The sequence below is a fragment of the Dermochelys coriacea genome, chromosome 1 (genome assembly GCF_009764565.3).
Source record: "Dermochelys coriacea isolate rDerCor1 chromosome 1, rDerCor1.pri.v4, whole genome shotgun sequence".
Classification (NCBI taxonomy): Eukaryota; Metazoa; Chordata; order Testudines; family Dermochelyidae; genus Dermochelys; species Dermochelys coriacea.
In genome coordinates this window covers 45,542,019-45,567,883 of record NC_050068.2, presented here as the reverse complement: position 1 = coordinate 45,567,883, position 25,865 = coordinate 45,542,019, and the positions used below count along the sequence as shown (strand labels likewise).

The 25,865-nt window shown below is 40.5% G+C and overlaps 1 protein-coding gene across 6 annotated transcripts in view; it reads left to right on the top strand.

Annotated features, from left to right (window-relative positions):
- Nucleotides 1-25,865, top strand: part of FLT1 (fms related receptor tyrosine kinase 1) — a 139,844-nt gene that overhangs the window by 33,086 nt on the left and 80,893 nt on the right. For all 6 annotated transcript variants that reach the window (XM_038376518.2, XM_043504359.1, XM_038376510.2 and 3 more), the window contains 6 exons: nt 5,680-5,842; nt 5,933-6,069; nt 11,417-11,591; nt 14,058-14,175; nt 16,535-16,704; nt 17,118-17,277. In XM_038376518.2, the coding sequence (XP_038232446.1) occupies nt 5,680-5,842; nt 5,933-6,069; nt 11,417-11,591; nt 14,058-14,175; nt 16,535-16,704; nt 17,118-17,277 (923 nt within the window). The remainder of the gene's footprint in view (nt 1-5,679; nt 5,843-5,932; nt 6,070-11,416; nt 11,592-14,057; nt 14,176-16,534; nt 16,705-17,117; nt 17,278-25,865) is intronic.

The following is a 25,865-nucleotide window of genomic DNA, read 5'->3' as shown; positions in this document are numbered from 1 at the left end:
GAGAACAGTACTTCTTTGCTAATGTTATTCTTGTTTAGTTTAAATAGAGACGACGGCTCATAGAACAGGAGAGCTGTGCAAGTCACGGATGGGATGCTTTGTCTGTGACTGGAGAGCTCCATATGTGAATGGATAGATGAATGGTATTCGCAAAAAGAAAAGGAGTACCCGTGGCACCTTAGAGACTAACAAATTTATTAGAGCATAAGCTTTCGTGAGCTACAGCTCACTTCATCGGATGCATCCGATGAAGTGAGCTGTAGCTCACGAAAGCTTATGCTCTAATAAATTTGTTAGTCTCTAAGGTGCCACGGGTACTCCTTTTCTTTTTGCGAATACAGACTAACATGGCTGCTACTCTGAAACCTGTCATGAATGGTATTGTTGCAGGAAAGAGAAGGTCAACTCTTTGTGTAAAACAGCAGGAAATAGTGAGATAGGACTCAAGAAAACTGATGAACTGTTCAAATAAGACATGCAGGGCCAAATTTTCAGCTGGTGAAAATCAACATAGATCCACTGATTTCAATGCTCCATTGTCTAGGTTGATTTACACCAGCTGAGATGTGGCCCTTGTGTTTTAACTTAAGGTAGAGGTTCTCAAACTGCAGCGGTCCATGAAGCACTTGCTCATGGTCTGTAGAGACCTGGCTGGTGACATGACACTAACTTTCCTCCTTGTTTCCAACTGCTAAATCACATTAAAGGAAGCTAAAAATGCAGAGAAAATAAACAACTTGACTCTTAAAGCGATCTCTATAGATTAAACGATTTTTGATTCTGGAGCACAATTCCTTGGTGAGGTGTGGAGCAGGGTTGGCTTGTGCAGAAAATTTGATGGCTGTAGAAGCAAAGAATAAATGGGGCCTGGCCTGAAGTGTGTGTGTTGTAGAATGAGAATCAATTTTTTAGATTTTGAAGGTTTCCTTGTTGTGTTTCCATGTTAAATGTTAAAATGTTTCCATGTTGTGTCTTAAACCTCAGTGTATTTCATTCCTAACTGGGAAAACTCCTGTTTCGCTAAGCATTCTGCCTACAAGGATGTTCTTTAAAATGAGTTTCTCCTTTCCCTCCTCTTCCGATGAATGAGATTTATACCCACCACTCTTCCTCCACTGCCAGGGAGTATCCACTACCTTGTAGCTGAAGTTTGTGGTGTAGGATCATGAGGCTCTATAGCACCAAAGTCAGATATAACACGACTTAGAAGGGAGGAGGAAGCTTGCCTTAAAATAAGGGAACTGGTTACGTATACTTTTTGCATTCCAGGAAAAAGAAATGTGTCTCCCTAGCTCATATCAGAATTTCCTGGAATATGTAAGCTACAGGTGCTTAGATCATGTACTTGGTTATTTGTCGTGCTATGAAACCAGTGGATGTAGGCTCTAGCAAAATTTTGCTTAGGTAACATTTAAGAGAGGCCTGAGATTTATTTTACAACTGCTGTCATAGTACTTATGGCTAGCTGGCAAAGCAGTCATTCTGTTTTCTGCTTGGCAATGAAGTGAAAAGTCAGGATTCCTGTTCTGGAACTTCTGTAGCTGGAAGAACAGCATAGAGCCATTAGGTCTCTATCCTGTGTTAACAGGAATTCAGAAAATAGGTTCTCAATCACGTTTCACGCTTCCTAGGGAAGTGATTCCTCCCTTTTGAGTGGACGCAATCCTGAAGTCGTGTGGAGACACTGCCATTCGCATTTTGTTTCTCTTAGTATTGTTACCTTTTAGTTTCAATGGTGCAATGTGGGGAAATTTTATTATTCAGCTCTAGTGCTATGAATGATGTTAGCCAGTGAAATGCAATGTGGGGAAATTTTATTATTCATCTCTAGAGCTATGAGAATGAAATACTGTAATTGAATTACAGTGAAATACTGTAATTACCTATTATACAAATGTAATTGCAGTTTTATGTGAGCTTTGAGATGCGTAGCTGCTATAACTTCAAGTTAAGTGTGTGAACCAATGTTTTGCGTATTGCACAAGATGGCAATCAATATACACAACACAGAAAAAGCCATAAAAATCTTGCAGCCAGGGATTAAGACAGTACAAGGGATTGAAAAAGGAAGATGGAAACTTTCATTTCTGGGTCACGACTTCAAATCTAGCCTAGGTCAACAGCAACTGAACATTTTTTTCTCATTGTTTGACAACCTGTAAAATTAGTTAATGGTTTTGGTCTAATTCTTAGTAGATAGATTGCCACATTGCCGAAACCACCATTGACACTGCTTATGGTAACCTTTGTCCAAAGTTCAAATGGGCACCATAGCAGCAACAGCATGTGCCTTCCCCACATCACCAGGGTAACTTGCCTCAGCCCCACCATGAAGGAACCATCTCTTGGAGCAGTTGTTTTGTCTCCCTATCTGTTCCTCCTGGCTGAGAATATCAACGACAGTATTAACACACAGGGGCAGCCATGTTTGAAAAACAAAATGAAAAAAAGGGGCAGAAGATTAGGGAATTATTGACCACAAGAATGGGAGGTTTTATAGGTCCTTCCTTCCCCAAATCAGATTCCTCCTTCTCACATGAAGAAAGATGTAGATAATTCAAAATCTGTTACACATTTCAGTATGCTTTAAATTGGCATTTTTAATACAATATATCTTACAAAACATATGGGAAACATATCTTTACTACATTCATAGGCTTTCAATATTGTATTGTGGCAGGGCCATAAGACTCCACGCAGGATCAAGGCTCATTGCGTTAAATGCTGTACACACAGAAAGACAGTCCCCTTCAGTCTAATTGGAAACAAGAAGAGAAGAGGGTGACTAGGGAAACTTAGCTGCTATGGTGATGTGGGTGATATAAGTACCTAGATGTATAATAATGATAATATCCCATGTTTACTTAGGCTGTTCTGGCCAATATTGTCTCATTCTTTTCTTGTACTCCCTCATATGTCTGACTTCATCTTTTGGCTCTCTTTAGATGGTAAGTTCTTTGGGGGCAGGGACTGTCTTTTTGTTCTGTTTGTACAGCACCTAATTCAGTGAGGTCCTGGTCCATGACTAGGCCTTCTAAGTGCCATGGTAATACAAAATAAAATAATAATAACAACAACTAAGTGATTCTGGATCATTTCAACTTTTTTAAAAATCAGTCACTGGTGGTTTCCTGCTGGCCCCCTGGCAGAAGTGGAGTGATTTGAAGGAGAAGAGGGTAGTGCTCGGTCACAGTGGCTCTGTGCATCAGAGCAGCATGGAGAAGCTGGTGGGGAAAGTGGGCAAGCAGGTCACAGAGGGTAGTGGCATTGGTGGAATGGAGTGAGCGCTAAGGGTGGCTCAGTAAGATATAAGAGCAAATAAGTAGGGATGGGGAGAGTTGTGAAAGGCCTTAAAGGTGAGGACCTGGCCTGTTTCGGTTCTTTCCAGTTGGAAGAAAAGCTTAGCTCTCCTCTCCTCAGAGGACAGCTGATTGGAGCACCTTGGACTTTTTGATCTGACTCAGCCACAGGAGACCAGCTTTGCTGTGTAGGATCCCAGAGGGCTTTGCTTTCATGTCCTTCCCCTGCTTTTAATTTTCATTAGTCATGGATTTCAGTTGTCTAATGTGTCCTTGATGGTAACTGAAGTTGCCCACACACTTTTTAATTTTTTTTTAAAGATGCCCAAGCTGCTTATGTAACTCTAACCTTTTCTGAGAGGTGCCGGACTAGTAAATTGTTTGTGCATGGATTTGCATTAGGGGTAGGTGGGGCTCCTGGAGCCTGAGGGTCTGTGAACCGCACAAACTATACTCCAGCTTCACAAAATAAGATTAAGTTTGTAAAGGTTTGTTCTAGTAATTTAGACTCTCTCCCTCACCCTGCACCACTCCCAGAGAGGGTCAGTGTTAAGAGCTTTTCTAGCTAAAGGGAAGCATGTGCTATGTATTAAGTCTAGATACTCTTAGCCCCAAAGCTAGGCTAATGCAAATTTATTAATTGATTAATTAACGAATAGGAATTCAGCTTGCCCTGGGCAGCATCTGCTTGTGAGGCTCCTGTGGAGCCTTGACTGCAAATCGAATCCTCCTCTTATCTCCCAGCAGAACCCCTGAGGGAATGCAGCAGTGAAACAATAAGGACAACCTGCACCTCCACTGAACCAGCCGGGGGTAAATCCAGCTGGATGGCTTGAAAACCAGAGCTGGGAACTGATTTAACATATTGTTTGTATGTAGAAACAGTAACTACAATAGCGCCGTCCCTAGAATACAAGGCACTGCTGAGTGTCAGCCAACTGGCTATAAAGTAATGGACTGCGCTTATGCGTGTAACACATACGTCCCCTGTGATTTGCAAGCTTATTATAGCTTCTTATCAGATGTTGTAAAGATAAGGAATTCTATTCTACTGCAGCACTTTTGTGCCAGCTGCAATTATTCATCATTCATGTCTGTCAGAGGAAATGGCATGCGATGACGAGGGGGATCTTGAGGGCATCTTTAGGCCTGTGCTGACTAGGCAGCTCCGAGGGTGCCACATTTCAGAGGGAAGGTGTTCTGTGCAGGAAGAAGCCATCTAGTCACAAGCCCCCAAATTCTGGGCATCCATCCCTAAGGCTTTGGCTGCAAGAAGAGGAGGGCTGGCCAGAAGACAAGTTCTCTGGTCAAGCAAGGGGGAAGGAAAGAGGTGAAAGGAATGCAGCAAGGCTGGCGACAGAAAGAAGTGGCAGTGGCAAAGGTGCTTTGTTGACTTGGGAGGGGAAGGTGCACACACCAGTCCTTTCTTAGAACACTAGTACACCTCAGCTCAACTGGGAGAAATCTTAAAAAACGTCCAGTTCTTCTTTAAAACGTGACAATAAAAAATGGCACTGTGAATTTCCATACTGATTCCTCAGTTTTTGGGTACTCAACCTGAGATACCTTAAAGGTGCCTGATTTTCAGTGCTGAGCACTGATCCTCTGAAAATAAGGCCCAATTAATGTATTTCAAGTTGGGCACCAAAAATCACTAATCACTTCTGAAAAGTTAAGGTCACAACCTCCTGTGGCTTTCTTCATTTTCCAGTAAGAACTACAATTAGCATGACTGAGGAAACTCTGTGGCCTTATGATTCATGGATTGTGTGCTGTGATAGTCTTGAGAAGCATGTATATTATGATGTGTCAGTTTGGGAACATGTACACATATTATTCACACTCTTTCAGAAACAATCCAGTGCCCTTAGAAGACAACAGAAATCAAGAGACTCATCAAACTGAATCTGAGCCAGTATTTGTAAAAGGCACAAAATGATAGCAAAGGAAGTTAATCTGTCAACCATAGGGAAAAATATGTATTTCTTTCTCAATAGTCACACCAGGATACTTAATTACAAAGTCTGTCTGTCTGAGGCACTTTGACTGCCAGCAAAAGCCAATAGCATTGTAGGCAGACTAAGCTCCTAGGCTAAGGCTAGTGTCATTCATTTGTATATTAATTTACAGCCTGCAGTAAATAATGTAATGATGGATACAAATGAAACCTTCACATTCTGCACCCAGATTTTCTTTTAATTTAACATAAAACATTTACTTGAAAATATGCCTAATTAAATCTTGTCATTTGTAAATTGATTGGTATTTTTTAGATTTGTTTTTAAAATTCCTTATTATTAAGTCTCCAAAGGTTTTTGGGGAGGGAACTCTCTGGAAATAAAAGTGGATTAGTTTTATCAAATATGTTCTTCATTTTCAGATTCCACTAGAAACTCTGATTCCTGATGGGAAGACAATAATTTGGGATAGCACAAAAGGCTTTATAATACCAAAGGCAACATACAGATTCATAGGTCTCATGAGCTGCGAGACAACCATTGGTGGGCATAAGTATAGTACGAAATACCTAACGCACCGACAAAGTGAGTAGCGTTCACCTGTCTCAGTCTTGTAAACATGGCATGATGTTGGTGTGATGCTATTCATTTTCCCTTTCTCTTTGTGATCTGCAGCCAACACAATATTTGATGTCCAACTAAACACCCCAAACCTAGTCAAATTGCTGAAAGGAGACACCTTGGCCATTAACTGTACCGTTGCTGCAGCCTGGAACACAAGAGTTCAGATGACATGGAGTTACCCTGGTGAGGTGAGTGCTTTGGTCTGTATGTAAAAATGCTACTTATTTTCTAAAACAGCATCCCATTAATAAGCAACCCCATTAGGAATTTTGGCTTGAAATACTTGCCATACTTGGCATTCCATAGTCATGACCCGCACTGACATGTCTTTATTGCTTTTTAGCAATTATTATTTTGCTTAATTGAAGAAGTAAACATGCTTACACAATACGCTGAGGTGTATTGCATAATCAGGAGTGAACAGAATTGTTTCATCCTTGGGAATTTCTTCTTGGTTTCAGTGAAGTAATCGAAATTTATCACCCAGTGCCAAGTTCTCTTTTGTAACAGAAAAGTTTTCAGTTAAGCCATCTTTCTAAGCCCATTCATGTAAAGGACTGGCAGACAGTCAGGCACCTGACTCAAGCATGTTTAGAAAAGATATTATTATTCAGCTAGCCAAGATCTCATTTGTTAAGTGTCACACGAACAATTCTCTTGTTTTGACAACTACAAGAATGATCTTGAATGTATTTCTCCTCTCCTGCCTCCCCCCAGATTGGGAGCATCCTCATAAATACTGGTCATTTATGAAACAACTGCCAGGGAGTCCGTGTTAAGCTGATAAGATATTTGACATTCGTTTAAGGTTTACAGCTCCCAGTCCTTTCATGTCAGTTTGATTTATACTGTAGATTCAAGTCATGATCATTTATTATGTCAGTCATTGTGCCTAATCACAACCTGAAGTTATGATTACACTATGTCAGAATGATTACACCAGTAGCTTCTAGCATATTGTGGCTGTTTGCACTAACAGTTTTTCATTTCAGAAATAAATAACTTAGCAACAAACAATACTCTGAGCATGCTAGAGAGGCACATTGTTGCCTTGCCATTAATCCATTGCTTAACATTACACTTTGCGCTGTGAAGTAGTGTTTTGTTTTTGTTTAGATGATAGGGTGCTCACTATTTTATAAGACAATAACAATGTTCTGGGTTAAATAAACTTTGAGGCCAAAGTCTGAGGGGGAGTCGCAGGAAATAACTCCTCAGCTTCAGTTTATCTTCTGCTCCACCCTATTCTCTTGCCAAATCTTGTCATTTCTCTCTCTCTGTAATGTTTCCAGAATTCTCCCCTTCTCTGTTCCTGCTGCTAACACTGGTACACACCTTGTCTACTGTAAATCTTCTCCTCTCTGGCCTCCTATTTCTTCTCCATTTTATTCAACACGCTGCAGGTAACACAATCTTCCTCTCCTGTTGCTTCCACCCTTTCCTGTGGAGTCTCTTCATTGTCTGTATATCTTGTCAGCACCACTCGGATTCTTCAGTCTCATTTCCTAGGTGCGACATAACTCTGCCCCAAGCGCATCTCAGTTCTCATTTCCACTCACTCCCCTGGGTTGGGACCGTATAGCTGGCAATATTTATAGTTGGGAAGTCACTCTGTAGCTATATGCAAAATTGGTAGATGTAGTACTATAGTAATTAATAACTGGATTACATTTTAAATTAAGGGTTAGCAGGCACACTGGGTTAATACATGAGCTTTTCACCCCCTACACCAGTGTTTCCTGTCTTCGGGGACTGGACTCTATATGGAGAAGTGTCATTCTAGTTCACTGGGTCATATAGGCAGAGCAAAGGATTGGTTTAGTTAGGAAGAATTATAGGACTCCAAATCCAATACCTCCTTAAGATCCAGTTCTGCCATGACAGCTACACAAGCATGGTTAGCTAAGACCTGCATTTACTGTGAATAAAACCCCTCCAAAGCACCCCTTTGTTCCAGTATGTCTTGCAATAGCCCTTGCTGAGCAATCAGATAATCTTGTTCAAATTAACTCTCTCATTCTTCTCCCAGCCCCTTCCTAGGCAGTCAAAATGGGAAATGACTGCCTAGGAAGGAGTACTCTGGAAAGGGATCTGGGGGTCATAGTGGATCACAAGCTAAATACAAGTCAACAGTGTAACGCTGTTGCAAAAAAAACAAACATCATTCTGGGATATATTAGCAGGAGTGTTGTAAGCAAGACACGAGAAAAAAGAAAAGGAGTACTTGTGGCAGCTTAGAGACTAACACATTTATTTGAGCATAAGCTTTCGTGAGCTACAGGTCACCTCATTGGATGCATTCAGTGGAAAATACAGTGTGGAGATTTATATACATAGAGAACATGAAACAATGGGTGTTAGCATGCACACTGTAAGGAGAGTGATCACTTAAGATGAGCTATTACCAGCGGGGGAGGGGGGGAACCTTTTGTAGTGATAATCAAGGTGGGCCATTTCCAGCAGTTGACAAGAACGTCTGAGGAACAGTGGGGGATGGGGGGAGAAAAAACATGGGGAAACAGTTTTACTTTGTTTAATGACCCATCCACTCCCAGTCTCTATTCAAGCCTAAGTTAATTGTATCCAGTTTGCAAATTAATTCCAATTCAGCAGTCTCTTGTTGGAGTCTGTTTTTAAAGTTTTTCTGTTGAAGAATAGCCACTCTTAGGTCTGTAATTGAGTGATCAGAGAGATTGAAGTGTTCTCCGACTGATTTTGACTGTTATAATTCTTGACGTCTGATTTGTGTCTATTTATTCTTTTACGTAGAGACTGTCCAGTTTGACCAATGTACATGGCAGAGGGGCATTGCTGGCACATGATGGCATAATCACATTGGTAGAAGCGCAGGTGAACGAGACTCTGATAGTGTGGCTGATGTGATTAGATCCTATGATGGTGTCCCCTGAATAGATATGTGGACAGAGTTGGCAACGGGCTTTGTTGCAAGGATAGGTTCCTGGGTTAGTGGTTCTGTTGTGTGTGGTTGCTGGTGAGTATTTGCTTCAGATTGGGGGGCTGTCTGTAAGCAAGGACTGGCCTGTCTCTCAAGATCTGTGAGAGTGATGGGTCGTCCTTCAGGATAGGTTGTAGATCCTTGATGAAGCGTTGGAGAGGTTTTAGTTGGGGGCTGAAGGTGATGGCTAGTGGCGTTCTGTTATTTTCTTTGTTGGGCCTGTCCTGTAGTAGGTGACTTCTGGGTACTCTTCTGGCTCTGTCAATCTGTTTCTTCACTTCAGCAGGTGGGTATTGTAGTTGTAAGAATGCTTGATAGAGATCTTGTAGGTGTTTGTCTCTGTCTGAGGGGTTGGAGCAAATGTGGTTGTATCGTAGAGCTTGGCTGTAGACAATGGCTCGTGTGGTGTGATCTGGGTGAAAGCTGGAAGCATGTAAGTAGGAATAGCGGTCAGTAGGTTTTTGGTATACGGTGGTGTTTATGTGACCATCAATTATTAGCACCGTAGTGTCCAGGAAGTGGATCTCTTGTGTGGACTGGTCCAGGCTGAGGTTGATGGTGGGATGGAAATTGTTGAAATCATGGTGGAATTCCTCAAGGGCTTCTTTTCGATGGGTCCAGATGATGAAGATGTCACCAATGTAGTGCAAGTAGAGTAGGGGCATTAGGGGACGAGAGCTGAGAAAGCGTTGTTCTAAGTCAGCCATAAAAATGTTGGCATACTGTGGGGCCATGCGGGTGTGCAGTGCCGCTGATTTGAAGGTATACATTGTCCCCAAATGTGAAATAGTTATGGGTGAGGACAAAGTCACAAAGTTCAGCCACCAGGTTTGCCGTGACATTATCGGGGATACTATTCCTGATGGCTTGTAGTCCATCTTTGTGTGGAATGTTGGTGTAGAGGGCTTCTACATCCATAGTGACTAGGATGGTGTTTTCAGGAAGATCACCGATGGATTGTAGTTTTCTCAGGAAGTCAGTGGTGTCTCAAAGATAGTTGTGAGTGCTGGTAGCGTAGGGCCTGAGGAGGGAGTCTACATAGCCAGACAATCCTGCTGTCAGGGTGCCAGTGCCTGAGATGATGGGGCGTCCCCTCTGCCATGTACATTGGTCAAACTGGACAGTCTCTACGTAAAAGAATAAATGGACACAAATCAGACGTCAAGAATTATAACATACAAAAACCAGTCGGAGAATACTTCAATCTCTCTGGTCACTCGATTACAGATCTAAGAGTGGCTATTCTTCAACAAAAAACCTTCAAAAAGAGACTCCAACAAGAGACTGCTGAATTGGAATTAATTTGCAAACTGGATACAATTAACTTAGGTTGAATAGAGACTGGGAGACTGAATAGAGACTGGATGGGTCATTACACAAAGTAAAACTATTTCCGCATGTTATCCCCCCCCCCCCCGCCCCCTACTTTATATTTGCGAATACAGACTAACACGGCTGCTACTCTGAAACCTGTCAAGACACAAGAAGTAATTCTTCTGCTCTACTCCATGCGGATTAGGCCTCAACTGGAGTATTATGTCCAGTTCTGAGCGCCACATTTCAGGAAAGATGTGGGAAAATTGGAGAAAGTCAGGAGAAGAGCAACAAAAATGATTAAAGGTCTAGAAAACATGACCTATGAGGGAAGATTGAAAAAATTGGGTTTGTTTAGTCTGGAGATGAGAAGACTGAGAGGGAACATGATAACAGTTTTCAAGTATATAAAAGGTTTTGCAAGGACGAGGGAGAAAAATTGTTCTTCTTAACCTCTGAGGATAGGACAAGAAGCAATGGGCTTAAATTGCAGCAAGGGCTTAGTTTAGGTTTAGTTGCAAGATTTAGGTTGGCCATTAGGAAAAACTTCCAAACTATCAAGAGTGGTTAAGCACTAGAATAAATTGCCTAGACAGGTTGTGGAATCTCCATCATTGGGGATTTTTATGAGCAGGTTGGACAAACACCTGTCAGGGATGGTCTAGATAATACTTAGTCCTGCCTTGAGTGCAGGGGACTGGACTAGATGACCTCTCGAGGTCCCTTTCAGTCCTACGATTCTATGATTCTCCTGCAGAGAAAGAAAAGTGGAGAAGGTACAGGAGCAGCTGGGCTTGCTAGTCCTCCTCTACCCCTATCACCCTGGAGCTAGGGAAATTTGCCCATGTACATTGAGTACCAGAGGCAACTCTCACAGTGCACTCCACATTGCCACTAGCACTAAAGGTATTGTGGGCAGTGCCAAAATAGCAGCCAAGGATGAGATTGCTGCTATTCATTGTATCATTATATTTTAGACTGTACAAAGTGACCTGGCCCTCTTCTGTATTCGGAAAGTGCCTAGTAGATTTTGGATGCTATTGCAATTTAAATAATAATAACTATTTGCTGCTCGTAATATTGTGTCTAATTTAGTTTGTAAGCCCTGTGGGGTGGAGACCATGTCTTTCTGTGTGTGTTGAACAGCACAAGGGGCCTGAATCTCAATTGGGGTTCTTGGGCACTATCATAAAAACATATTAATATTATTGTTAATAAATAATAATAATAAAATAACATTTGATTTACACTTTTTTTCTTTCTAGGCAAACCACAGAGCATCTGTAACCAAACGCATTGGCCAAAGGAATACAGATGCCAATATTTTCTACAGTATTCTTGTTGTTGATAAAGTGCGTGATATTGATAAAGGCCAGTATACCTGCCATGTGAAGAGTGGACCATCAATCAAATCTGTTAACACAACAGTCCACGTTTATGGTAAAAAATAGTGTGGATTTATAGAATATATAATGCTCATGATCCGTGTTCAAAGCTAAACAATTGTTAGAAACTTTTTGTATACAAGAACAAAAGGGAGGTGAATTTTTGGCAAGCCAGTAAGAGGAAGAGAAAAGAGCCTGGGAACAGAATATGTACCATTTGATCCAAGATGCTGTTTTATTTCATTGGTAGTAGATAACTTAGTCTGATCACTAAGCTGATCACTTTTGTTTGCAAAGTGCATGAAAATTCTTCACTTGTCAATACCAGCAAAAGTAGTCACCAGCACCAGAAAGACTCCCAAACAAGAGACAAATATACAGGCTTAATTTAAATGGAAAAACCCCAATGCTTCTTCTCTGGGCAACTTTACTTTTGTTATCTATGCCCAGCAGTATGCAAACCATATAGCCCATGATACTGGTTTCCGATCCTGGAAGTTCTTTGTTATGTGAAGCTCATGAGAACTACATCTCCAGCTGCATATATGATTCACTCCTTACCAGATACACACGGAGGGTAGATTGATGTGATGCACTCTGTATGGAACTACACCTTGAGACAATTCAAATGCTGAAGCAAGTGCAGGCTATTGCTGCTGATTTATGAAAATGAGGTTCAGTTTGAGGGCATTAAATCAGCTGAACTGGCTTCCAGTAAGATTCCAGCTGGAAATCAAGGTGTTGGTTTTAATTGAGGGTGCTCTGAACAGTTTAGGACCTGCTTAGCTGACAGATCATTCTCTCCATGACATATCTCCAGCAGAGATCAGCCAAGGCACTCACATTGGAGCTCCCTGCCTTGATGCTAAATGAGAGGAGACTGCTGGAAGGCTGTTCTCTGGGAGGGGTTCTTGGGTTTGGAACTCACATCCCTTATTGTCCAGAACCTGCATTTGTTCTGGCCATGCTGCAAAGTCCATCAAGGTGTGTGCTGAGGGTCCAGGTGGTTATATTCATGGGGAGTCCTATGAAATTATTTTGTCTGTTTTAATCACTGATTTGGGTGTCCAGAGCACAGGTTGAACAATTACAGCTACATTTTTATAAATTAGAATAAATCAACCTGAAACCCTCAGGACTTGAGCTTTCAACAGCTAGGTTTCTCAGCTCGGAAGCAGATTTTTGTCAACATTCAAAGAAGGTGAAACTATTTTTTACATTTAGGTTACAAAGATTTGTTTGAAACTCATAGTTATTTTTTATGACTGTAAAACATGCATTCCTGACACTGTGCTGAAGGGTGGTGTAGAAATGCACTTTGTAAAGGAACAGAAAAAATGAAAGGTATCAGCACATTGGACCCAGCCTGCAAATCTTTATTTGAGCAAATAATCTTCTTGAAATCTAGGTAACATCGGGTTGATGATACTACAATATTGAATTGGGACTTGCATGCATTATTCTTAACCTTATCCTTGATATTCAAAACATAGTTAAGTATAGATACGTCTGCACTTTCAAAGGACATCTACAACCCATTGATCTGTCATATGTTTTCCTTTGAACCAAACTTTACAGATTTTAGAAGAAAAAGTCTTCCTCCGGTGTTAAAGAATACTCCATACATTACTTTGTTAGGCAAACTAACTCATCATAAAGAAAAGGAGGACTTGTGGCACCTTAGAGACTAACAAATTTATTTGAGCATAAGCTTTCGTGAGCTACAGCTCAATTCATGCGATGCAAATAACTCATCATAGGGATTGAAACATGGGACAATATACAGTAATGTAATTGTAGAAAGTGAATAGATTAGACATGATTATAATGAAGTTATGAAGACTTTCTTTGTTTGACAATGCAGTTGTAAGCCACTGATCCAGAGTCTTTTTGTCTTGTGGTTGTTATATCTCTGATTAAAATAAATAGAACATTCCTTCCCCTGAAAAAATCCTCTGAAATATATAGCCAGGTTTATGGGCCATGGACCAAATCTCAAATTTCTGAATGTTTGTGCTGATCCATTAGGTTTTGTAATGGCTAGATTGATCGCTATAAATCTCTGGTAACTCAGATCTCATTACATTGGCAAGTGAAAGACAAAACTTTTGTCATTCAGAGGTGTTAAAAAAAGCCACATACACAACCTGGAAAGACAAAAGTTTTGTCAACGACAAGCGCTGGTATAAACAGTGCGTTGTCGGCAGAAGTGCTCTCTTGCTGACAATGCTAATGCCGCTCATTGGGAGTGGAAGTTTTTTGTCGGCGGAAGAGCCGACAAACAGTGGCTACACCGCACGCCTTTTAGTGGCACGGCTGTAGTGGCACAGCTGTGTCGCCAAAAGCTGCATCATGTAGACATAGCCTTGATCTCAGAATCCATGGATGCCCAAATGATCAGAGATCCCTGTTAGATGCCTTCTTGTAAAGGTCACCATAACATATGTCTTATTGTCTGTAATAAGTATGAAGCCTGTTTGAGAATCAGTATCTTAACTACGTTGTATTTCGTTTTTTTAAGATAAAACATTCATTACTTTGAAACACCGAAGGAAAAGTGTGCTTGAGGCTGTAGCTGGCAGAAAATACTATCGGCTGTCAATGAAAGTGAAGGCATTTCCCTCACCAGAGGTTGTATGGTAGGATTACAGTTATTTCCACATAGATAAAGGAACTACCTCTTGGGTGGGGAAATAACACCTTTGCTCAGGTTTAATGATTTGATTTCCTGGTAAAATATTGAAATAAGATACCCTGATATGGAAATAAATGATTATAATATTTAGTAGTTTTATTGCACATTCCATCAGAGGATTTCAGAGTACTCACAAATATTAATTAATTAGGCCCTGATCCAACAAAGCACTTGAGCATGTGCTTAACTTCAAGCACATAAGTAGTCCCATTGACTTCAATGAAGCTACTCCCGAGGTTAAAGTTAATTGCATGCTTTGCTGGGCCTAAATCCTCACAACATACCCATGAGTTAGGAAAATAGTATCCCCATTTTACACATGGAGAAGGGGAGGCATAGAGAGGGTAGGCGGCTTGCCCCAAGTCACACAGGAAATCTGTGGCAGATGTGGGACTAGAATCCAGCTCTCCTGACACTGTCTTGACCACAAGACCATCTTCCTTCAGATCAGCCAAGGAGAATATTGGAAAGAGATAAAAACTTTAATTAAAAGTAATGACTGGGTTGAAAGAATCAGCCTTATAAAGTATTACTAGAGGTTGGCTTAGTTTTCTGGTGGACTGTAGTTTCTATACCTAATTTAGTGACTTGAGTTTTATTTATTTATTTATTTTGGCTTAAATGCACTATATTAAGAAATCTTTTAAGAAGTTTTTTGAATTTGTCCAAGCACCTTTATATCAAACAATGTTATCTATTTATGATCTCCATTTTTTTTGTTTAAATAATTTTAAATGGCAATAGCTTTGGCTTGATTCATTACACTTTAACAAAGGGTGTGTGACAAGACTGATTAGAAAAACAATCCATAAATACATGAACAGCATGAGTTCATAGTACTCTCAGCCAGAATTTATTTTTGCTTCAAACATTGTGTTTTGTTTTAATCTCCCCCATTGCGTTTGCCGCTCCAAATGGAAAATTAAGAAATATTTATATGAAACTGGTATAAGCCATTATTAAATCTTTTGCATTACTGGTTAGTGGTTTGATTTCTTGACTGTCCGTATAGAAACAGAAATGCAGAAGGAAACCAAAAGTCCTAAACCTACAGTCACTGAACAGATAAGATTTCCATTGCCCGTGGAAAGACTGGGCAATGGACATTTAGGACCCTACCCCAAATGTTTCTTAGAACATGGCAGTGTAGTAGTGTGTCCAACAATTTAGTGAACTAACTCACCATTGTAGAAAAAAATTATTTGTACTCTATTGATAATACATCAATCTTACTATATCAAGCTATGGAAGAACTGTTGATGCCAGCTATAAAACTTTGAAAACAATATTCTGTTTAGAAATGACTCTACTTTCCTTTGTTTATAAAGATATCTGCATGAATCCAGGATATCTGGTTCTTAAAATTTCACAGTCCAGTTGCTGTTTTCCCATCTGAAATCACGGTCATGTTTGTGATATCAGAGCTCTTTACTCAGGAAAGTTTTATGATGTCATAAAGAAAGGATTTAGGACTGGGTCATGCAGCTTTTACTCATAGGAGTAACCCTTACTCATAAGAGTAGTCCTATTGACTTCACTGGATTATTTATGTGGGTAAGGAGTGAAGGATTGGTTCCTATGATGTGAAATTGGGAATAAGCGGCTGGAGAGCTCGGACTCTCCATTTTCATACAAACATACATATTAAAAAATAGATCTGAACAGTTGAAAGTTGGAGAGGTCTGTTAGATCATATTGATATTAACACATAGAATTTTCATTGTCAAAGTACTTTGTAAATATTTTACAAAGGCCCACATTTTAAAACTTTAGATAGTGCTGTGCTGAGTGTTTCAATGCTTGACTGATTCAGGAGCCTAGATCTCATTTTCAAAAGGGATTTAGGCACTTGGGAGTCTAAATTCCATCTTCATATGGGATTTAGACTCCTAAGTGCCTAAATCCCTTTTGAAAATGGGATTCTGGCTCAGTTTGGGGTTGTGACACTGAGGGCAGCAATGCTTAAATACCCTTACAGATCTGGGCCTAAGTCTATCAAGTGCTGCTCCCTGCAGGTGGTGGATATGCCACTGGTAGAGCATATATCAGGCATTAAACAGATACTAGAGCCTAGTCAAAAGGTCAAGAGACACAAGATGAAGGAATATAGACTACTTAAACAACATTATTTCTCAAAATGCTGTTTTCCATGTGATTTCCTCTTACCATTAAAATGCAAGCTTGGTCTGCCATAGATGATCCTAGCTTAAAACATTTCAACATGAGGATGTTCATATTCTAGCGTATAGCTACTTTGAAAAACACCATTTTCATAATTATATGTTATAATGTTCTTTTAACAGGTTAAAAGATGGGCTACCCGCTGCTGAAAAGTGTGCCCGCTATGTGGTTAAAGACTATTCATTAATTATCAGAGATGTTGCTGAAGAGGATGCAGGGAATTTTACTATAACACTGAGTATACGACAGTGGAACTTGTATAAGAACCTAACAGTCACACTCATTGTAAATGGTAAGTTTGCAGGATGGTATCTACTTTGTTATTAAACACACTGAAGGGCCAGATTCTCAGCTAGGGCTTGATCTTGTATAAGTCAAGTCAATGGGAAATTTTCCCATTTATTTGTTGGAAGTAAGAGCAAGCTCCTGGTGTAGATTGGCAGAGTTACACTGACGCCAAAGGAACTGCATTGATTTATACCAGGTTGGGGTCTGCCCTCCACAGTTACATTTTTTCCACATTACTTAAGTATTTTTAATACCTATGCATCTCACTGTACTTTTCCCCACTGGTGTTGTTTCAGTTCCCAAGGGGGTTTCAGTTTCCTAACTTCCCACTGTGCAGGATTATTTTACTTTCATGATGATAGAGTGCAGTGGAAACTCAACTCCTTCAGACTTCTGTTCTATTTACACATTTTACAGTGAAACCCCAGATTTATGAAAAAGCAGTGTCATCATTTCCGGATCCCAATCTCTACCTACTGGGCAGCAAGCAAGTGCTGACTTGCACTGTTTATGGTATTCCTCAGCCTACAATTACATGGATATGGCATCCTTGTAGACAAAATCGTTCCAAAGCAAGGTAGGACAGATTGTTTACTTGTTCTGCTCCCACACTACAATGATCAAAAGAACTTCTTTTTTTACAGTTATAAAGCTTGCAATTACAATAGAGAAATCAGCAGAGTTTGTATGATTTTGTATCACTGTCTTTTGTATTTTAACACATCTGGACAAAATGCAGTTTCTTATGCAAAATATGCCAGAAGTGGCACCTTCTGCATCATTACTTTACAGTTGTAGGTAGAGCTGATGGTACAAACTATTAGTGCTGTATATAGTACACTTCTAATCATGCATGCAATGTCCCAGGAGATAGTATTTAGAAAGCAAATGTACTCTACAATATGTTCTCTGCAAGGCTTCTCTTAAAAATTCATGTTACAACAGACGAGTTCCCCTTTCTTCTTAAACTGCCAAAGGAATAATCTTCTGCAGAAACATTTTCAGGATATTTTGGATTCTAAAAGAACAAAGACAAATATACCTTCTGATAAGCCAGTAGATAGAAATATCATAAATCCACATGCCCAGCTCTTACCTCGTTATATGTTAGCAGTGTAAAACGTAACACCATCATAAAGAATCATGTGATATTGAAGTTCAGCAAATCTTTTGTATTCAAACCTCCTTCCCTAGCTTTGTTTTCTTTTATGACTACTTTGAATACTGACTCATTTTGCCAAAATGTGGCCAAACTCATAAAGCTGAACAGATTCTTAACTAAAAATCCTTGACACAAACAATTGAATTATAACTACTAATGAAGGGTGCAACCTGCAAGATGCTGAGCAATTACTGCCAATTACCAAAGCTCTTACGCATATGCTTAACTTGAAGTACATGAATAGTCCTACAGACTTCAGTAAGACCACCTATGTTTCAAATTAAGCATATGCTTAAGTGCTTTGGTGGCTCATGGCCAGAGTGCTCAGCACCTTGTAGGATCACACCTTAATTTTCCCATCATACCCAGGGGTGAAAATAAGGCGGTACAGGCTGGTACGGTGAAAAGTGGCCACCAGTCCCGGTCCGTACAGCTGACTTTAAAACACTGCCTCACCAAAGGACCCTGCTTAAAGCGCTGCCATGGCAGTGCTCTAATGTTGTTGCTCCTTTTGCCTCTCCCTCCCCCGTCAGGCTGCCAGTGGTGCCAAAAGGAGCGGCTGCCTGGGGCTGGCTATTTAAAAGGGCCCGGGGCTCCGGCAGCTGGAACCCCAGGCGGTGCAGGCCAGGCAGCGCGGATGGGCTGGCTGGGGGATGCTGACCACCAACCCCGCCCCTTCTGTCCAAGACCCCGCCCCTTGTGGGGGGAGGGGCACAGATCTGGCCTCCGTACTGGTAAGAGTTCAATTTTACTTTCATCCCTGATTGTACCTTTCTTTAGGATTATGCAAATGAGAATCATTTGCAGTACTATTCTCACCAATAGGTGGCACCAGAAATCTCTACAAGTGCTTTAGTAAGAAAAAGTTGCAGTTCTCCATTTCACCAACAGTATTTCCTATATTTGTTACATTAGAAGTACCAGTTTCAAAACTGTAATTAAATTTGATCTTTTTACTTGTAGGTAAGGCATAGGTTTAAAGAAATTACAATGGCCTTTTCACTGAGGAGTCCCTGGTGAAAGCCATATAGACTACGACATTGGATCCTTTTAATTTGACCGGAAAGTTTATACATTTTTTCATATTTTTATGTAAAATATAGGGTGGAATTGATACAAGAGTTGGTTCTTCTTGCTTGGGAATCAGAGTAATGTCCTATATCTGTGCAACATCTCTCTCTCTCTTCACAAACACAGAACTGTACTACTATATAGTAGATCATATAGTGAGAAATAAAACTTAATTATTTCTAACCACTGAAGCCTCAGTTAATGAGATAAGAAGAAATGAGCTTTAATGTGTGATCAAAGGATAAAAGCAACACATTAAATATCAGTCATGAGCTCTATTGCAAATTTGTCACCAGATCTGTTTCAAACGTGCTTTCAAAATCATTTTGCGATTCTCTTTTAATACTCCCCTTTCCTCCTTTCAGCCCTCATAACAAATAAAAAATATAGATGCTCCATTTTTAATACTTCACATATTATTTACGCCTTTTGAAATACAGGGTGAAAGTTAGTCGTCAGGTAAAGACATAGATGCCTAAATAATTGGGGGTCCCTTGCTCCAGGGAGCAAGTAGCCTGGCACAGCTTACTTCCCTCTCTGTGCCAGCTCAGTTGCACTGTCTGGTGCATTGGAGAGGCAGAGCCAAGTCTTCACCCACTCCCTACCCGCCTGCCCAGGAGAGTGATTAGTGGCCCTGTGACCATTGCTCTCTCCCTTGCATGTAGGGTGACCAGACAGCAAGTGTGAAAAATCGGGACGGGGTGGGAGGTAATAGGTGCCTTTAGAAGAAAATGTCCCAAATATCAGGACTGTCCCTATAAAATAGGGACATATGGTCACCCTCCTTGCACAAAGACTAGCAATGCAGGTAGTCTGTGCAGGGGAGTAAGGAAGTAGATTATGCCCCTTTATTGCCCTCTGTGGGGCACATAAAATAGCTCCAAACTGAGCTTTTAGTGTGTTGCCTCCCATTCCTGGTACATCACAAGTGATGACAGTGACATCCTGATTGTCTGCATCTTCCACAAGTCCTTGGTCCTGTGGCAAAGTTGCTGCCCCAACACCCCCCTCCTGGCTGGCTCTAGCATAGCAGCAACTTTTGCCTCAGTTTCTCCCACTGTCCTTTGGCCACCTGGGTCTTTGGCCAGACCACTATATAAAGTCCTACCCTTTCCAGGGCCACAGAGTGTTGTATCAAAGTCCAACAGAAATACTCAAAACAATTGAATCTTCAGCCTCGCTGCTCAGCAGGCTGCCTCTTGCTCACGTGTGGGCCATGCCTAGTTCCAGCTCCTGGGCCTCCAACAACCCACTGCCCAGGGGCTGGCACATTCCTCCTCCCACTCAGGGGTTCAGACAGGCTGCTGCTCCTCAGGGTTCCTGCCTCCAGTAGGCTTCCAGCTCACCCTGTCTCCTTTTCTCTGCTTTCTCAGCCAGCTTTCAGGATTGCTTCTCAGAGAGGAGGAACAATCCAGCTCCTCTCCCCAGCTAGACTCACCCAACTCTTCATGTGTATCCCTAGCTTTCCACCAGCGGGGTCTAATAACTAAGTTGAGCCACCTCATCTCCAGCTGTTCAGGATAAGCTCTGTATGGGGTTTGGGAGTCGGGTGGGTAACTGAACTGTCACAGGCTGAACCTTTAAGGGCCAGCCAGCTTGTGACAGGCCCCAGTTAAGGAATGCACTTAAGCATGTGTTATGTCCCACTGATTTTCACTGGGACTTAAGGCTGTGCTTAAAATTATGCATGTGCTTCAGTACTTTCTTGAAAAGAGATGCTTTCCTGAATTTTGTCCTTAGTGTCTTCCCTATGCTGCTCCCTAATACATAGGCACTCTCCTTGAGCAATCCATAAGACCATGACCCTTTCCTCTTTTCAGGCCCTTCAGACCCACTTAGGTGTGCTATCTATTAAAAAAGTAGCTAGTGTTAATTACTAGGCCAAGAGCCCTTTGGGGATTATTGATGTCTGGAAGGGAGAGAAGCAGTGTTGATTGTAAGTTTTATCCCTCTTGCTGCTCTATGACTTTTGCTTGTTTTCTCAAATTGTGAGCTCTTTTGGGCAGGCCATATGTCATACTCTATATTTAGACAGTGCATAGCACATTGTAGGTCCTACCAAAATACAAGTGAGATAAAATAATAATAGTTTATATAAAGTGTGTGCATGGAATTTTGAGGTCCTGTTCTCCCCATTTGCCCTTCTGCAGCATGAGAATCCCAGCTGACATTGCAAGGGACAATTGTCCAGAAAGGCTGGAATTCTGGAGATTGTTATATCCCCTATCAGTGGAGGATCGAATATTCATTCCTGGTGAGTTTTAGGATGTATATAGCACATGACAAAACACTAAACATTCAGTTGTCAAAACTAGGGTTGTCAAGCGATTAAAAAAATTAATTTAATAAAATTAAAAAAAATTTAAAAAATTAAAATTAATTAAAAAAAAATTAATTGCACTGTTAAACCATAATAGAATACCATTTATTTAAATAGTTTTTGATGTTTTCTACATTTTCAAATATATTGATTTCAGTTACAACACAGAATACAAAGTGTACAGTGCTCACTTTATATTTATTTCTGATTACAAGTATTTGCACTGTAAAAACAAAAAAAATAGTATTTTTTTAATTCGCCTAATACAAATACTGTAGTGCAATCTCTTTATCATGAAAGTTGAACTTACAAATGTAAAATTATGTACAAAAAAACTGCATTCAAAAATAAAACAATGTAAACCTGTAGAGCCTGTAAGTCCACTCAGTCCTACTTCCTGTTCAGCCAATCGCTCAGACAAACAAGTGTGTTTAGATTTGCAGGAGATAATGCTGTCCACTACTTGTTTAAAATGTTGCCTGAAAGTGAGAACAGGTGTTCGCATGGCACTGTTGTTGCCAGCATCGCAAGATATTTACGTGCCAGATGCGCTAAAGATTCAGATGTCCCTTTGTGCTTCAACTACCATTCCAGGGGACCTATGTCCATGCTGATGACAGGTTCTGCTCGATAGCAATCTAAAGCAGTGTGGACCAATGCATGTTCATTTTCATTATCTGAGTCAGGTGCCACCAGCAGAAGGTTGATTTTCTTTTTTGGTGGTTCAGGTTCTGTAGTTTCTGCATCGGAATGTTGCTCTTTTAAGACTTCTGAAAGCAAGCTCCACACCTCATCCCTCTCAGATTTTGGAAGGCACTTCAAATTCTAAAACCTTGGGTCGAGTGCTTTAGTTATCTTTAGAAATCTCACATTGGTACCTTCTTTGCGTTTTGTCAAATCTGCAGTGAAAGTGTTCCTAAAACGAACAACATGTGTTGGGTCATCATCTGAGACTACTATAACATGAAATATATGCCAGAATGCGGATAAAACAGAGCAGGGGACATGCAATTTTCCCCCAAGGAGTTCAGTCACAAATTTAATTAATGCATTATTTTTTAATGAGCATCATCAGCATGGAAGAATGTCCTCTGGAATGGTGGCTGAAGCATGAAAGGTTATACGACTGTTTAGCTTATCTAGCACATAAATATCTTGCAATTCCAGCTACAAAAGTGCCATGCAAATGCCTGTTCTCACTTTCTGGTGACATTGTAAATAAGAAGAGGGCAGCATTATCTCCTATAAATGTAAACAAACTTGTTTGTCTTAGCGATTGGCTGAACAAGAAGTAGGACTGAGTGGACTCATAGGCTCTGAAGTTTTACATTGTTTTGTATTTGAGTGAAGTTATGTAACAAAAAAAAATCTACATTTGTAAGTTGCACTTTCACGACAAACAGATTACACTACAGTACTTGTATGAGGTTAATTGAAAAATACTATTTCTTTTGTTTATCATTTTACAGTGCAAATATTTGTAATCAAAATAATGTACACTTTAATTTCAATTACAACACAGAATACAATATATATGAAAATGTAGAAAAACATCCAAAATATTTCATAAATATCAATTGGTATTCTCTTGTTTAACAGTGTGATTAAAACTGTAATTAATCATGCTTAATTTTTTTGAGTTAATCATGTGAGTTAACTACAATTAATGGACAGCCCTAGTCAAAATCTCTCTGTGAGGTAGGTCAACATTACTATATTTAGTTTGGAAACTGCAGCACAGAAAAATTAAAGCTAAAATTTTCAGACTTCAGATGTATAAAGTTAGGTATGGAGCTCCAGAGTTTGCCATCTACATAAAATTGGCCTCATTTTCAAAGATGCTGACCACTGGTATCTCTCCTAGTGAAGTCCGTGGGAGCTGCGGGTGTTCTCCTTCTCTGGATTTAACTGCCTCACTTTAGATACCCAAGTCCTCTATTAGTGTCAGCTTTGTGTAGTTAGATCAGCCAGTGCCTGTTTATATGTACAATGTGAAGATTTGCACACTCCACTTGATAAACACAATTATTTGTACTACAGCGGTTACTATAGCCCCAATCAGGGATCAGGACCCCATTTTGGTAGGATCCTCCACACGTATAATAATAAAACAGTCCCTCTCTCAAAGAGCTTATAGTCTGAGCCCAATTTCTGCAAAGATTTCTGCATATGATTAATTAATAATTAATTACCCAGTGTGAGTAATGCCATTGAAATCAGCGGAACTACTCACAATGCATGACATTAAACACATGCTTACATTTTTGCAGGATAGGGGCATAAAGGTACATTAATGGAAACCACTTGAAAATGTGGCTATTTCTTTAAATCTTTGTTCCCTCAGTATTTCTATAGTTGAAATTTAAAACATATTACAGCACTGGGAAAGTTGGGGCCTGATTCTCCTCTCTTACACCACTATTACCCTGGTTGTAGGTCCATTGTGTTCAATGGAGTTACTGCTGATTTAATACAGAATAAGTAAAAGGTTTAGACCCTCTGAGTGAAAGGATTCTGTGTATTGTTTTAAGATCATGCAGATACATTGACACTATGGGATTAATCATGCAATGAACTTAAGTAACTCACCTTTGTCAATTAGGTGGGCTAGTACCAGCAGAATGGCTATATTTAAGCCTGTTTCCATAGTTTCCTGATGGCAAATTAAGGAATGGGATTTTTAAAAATTGTTCTAACATTGCTCAACAAGTTTGTCTTTATGGAATCAAGGGGGACAAATAATGTAATTAAAATGTCCTGGTTTTTCCCCTACTTTGCTCAAATTAATTCATTAGCTACTAAGGAACTTGTTCCTATGTAGTTTTCAAATTTCTGGTGGGATTTTGTCCCTCCCAAAACACTAGTCATATAGGGACAAGGAAAGACCCATCTGGGGATAAGAGAAAAGGTTGTTTTTGAAGCTCCCCAAAACTAGCGGGGCCCAGAGAGAATGCAAATCAATGGAGAGAACAAAATGAGACTAAAAACAGAGGGAAATAGAATAATAAAAACAAATGAGAAAAGCATGTTGTTTTAAAATGTTGATTTTCTCTGGAAAAACTTTCTCCAACCTCAACTCACCCCAAGTAAAGTAATGAATGTGTGTTAATATCCTATAGCTAGACCAGCCACAGCTCATCTACATCTACGTGTTTCATTTTTTATTTGCTAGCTAGCCAGCATGAGATGTATTGGGGAGAATCCCCAACAGTTATTCAGTGTAGGTCGGAAAAGGCAGAGCAGTCCCAACAGTGCAAATCATCTTCCCCAGCATATTTATACCAGACCTGAGTTGTCACCTCTAGTCTCATTTTATCTAGCGTCTGAATCTCCTCTGTCAGATTCAGGACCAAAGGTCCATGGCTTCAGTGAAGCCAGGCTGATTTACCTCAGCTGAGCTTCTGGCCCTTCTTCTCCACAAGTCTCATTCTGGGTGGAATTAAGCAGGTGCCATAAGCAGTGATATGCAGAAGTGTTTGCTGTGGGACGTCCGTTCAAATCAATGGGAGTTATGCCTTGAAGCTTTAGCAGTTAGCATCTCAGTGTGGAACACCTGCTCAAAATGACTGATCCTGCAATCTGCCCTGCAGATTTGTGTTTGTCTTACATTTGTCTGGGCAGAGGTTGCCAAGGAAGGCACAGTGGGATATTGATTTTGGTCAGTACAATCACTGGTTTCCTCAGCACTGACACGGTGTTATTCTTTGGGCGTTTCTGTCTCTGGACAGTTCCACATTGACTGTGGACAGCTGAAGAGATATCCTCATCATGTTCTGACTGAGCTTCAATTGATTTGACCCATCTGGACCTGTGAACACACACAGCACTGGAATGTTATCTTGGATAGTTTAGCTCCCTCTCCCCCTACCCTTCCATTATGTTTAGGCTCAAACAAACTGAATACCAAGTGAATAACCTATGCCAGCTCCCCAGAGAGCAACTCTGCAAACACAGCAACATTATTATGTTCCATGAGTTTTGTTTCTTTGACTGCTGGTTACTATTTTGGAGGTATTTACAAAATATTAGGCACTGGGAAAGTTGGGGCCTGATTATTCTCTCTTACACCACTTTTACCCTGGTTGTAGGTCCATTGTGTTCCTTGGAGTTACTGCTGATTTAATACAGAATAAGTAAAAGGTTTAGACCCTCTGAGTGAAAGTCTCATCCCTGCTCTGGCCCCTTTACACCAGGTAAAAGGGCCAGAGCAGCATAAAAGGGGCCCTAAAAGTCCCAGATCTGGGACTTCCCTCACTGGCAGGAATTGAGACAGATAGCTGTAGGCTGTACTGACAGAACACCCTCATAAGCCCTAAGCATACATTCTTTCCCGTGCACTTTGGGAAAATGCAGTAATAAAGGATTGAGGGGCTTGTGCCTGCCCATAGAAATCATCCACATGAGATTCCCAGTATATTCACTACAGTTGAGACTATGGGCAGGAAAAGCTAGGGCTCTTTGATGAAAATAAGAACGCTCAGGTGCAACAAAGGAAGGCTATGTGTGATTGCCAGTGGATGGGATGATCTGGGTTAATGGATGGCAGAGGAGCGGATTGACCCTATTCAGTTATTATAGCCATTTTAAAAGGTAGTCTTTGTAAGAAAGCAAT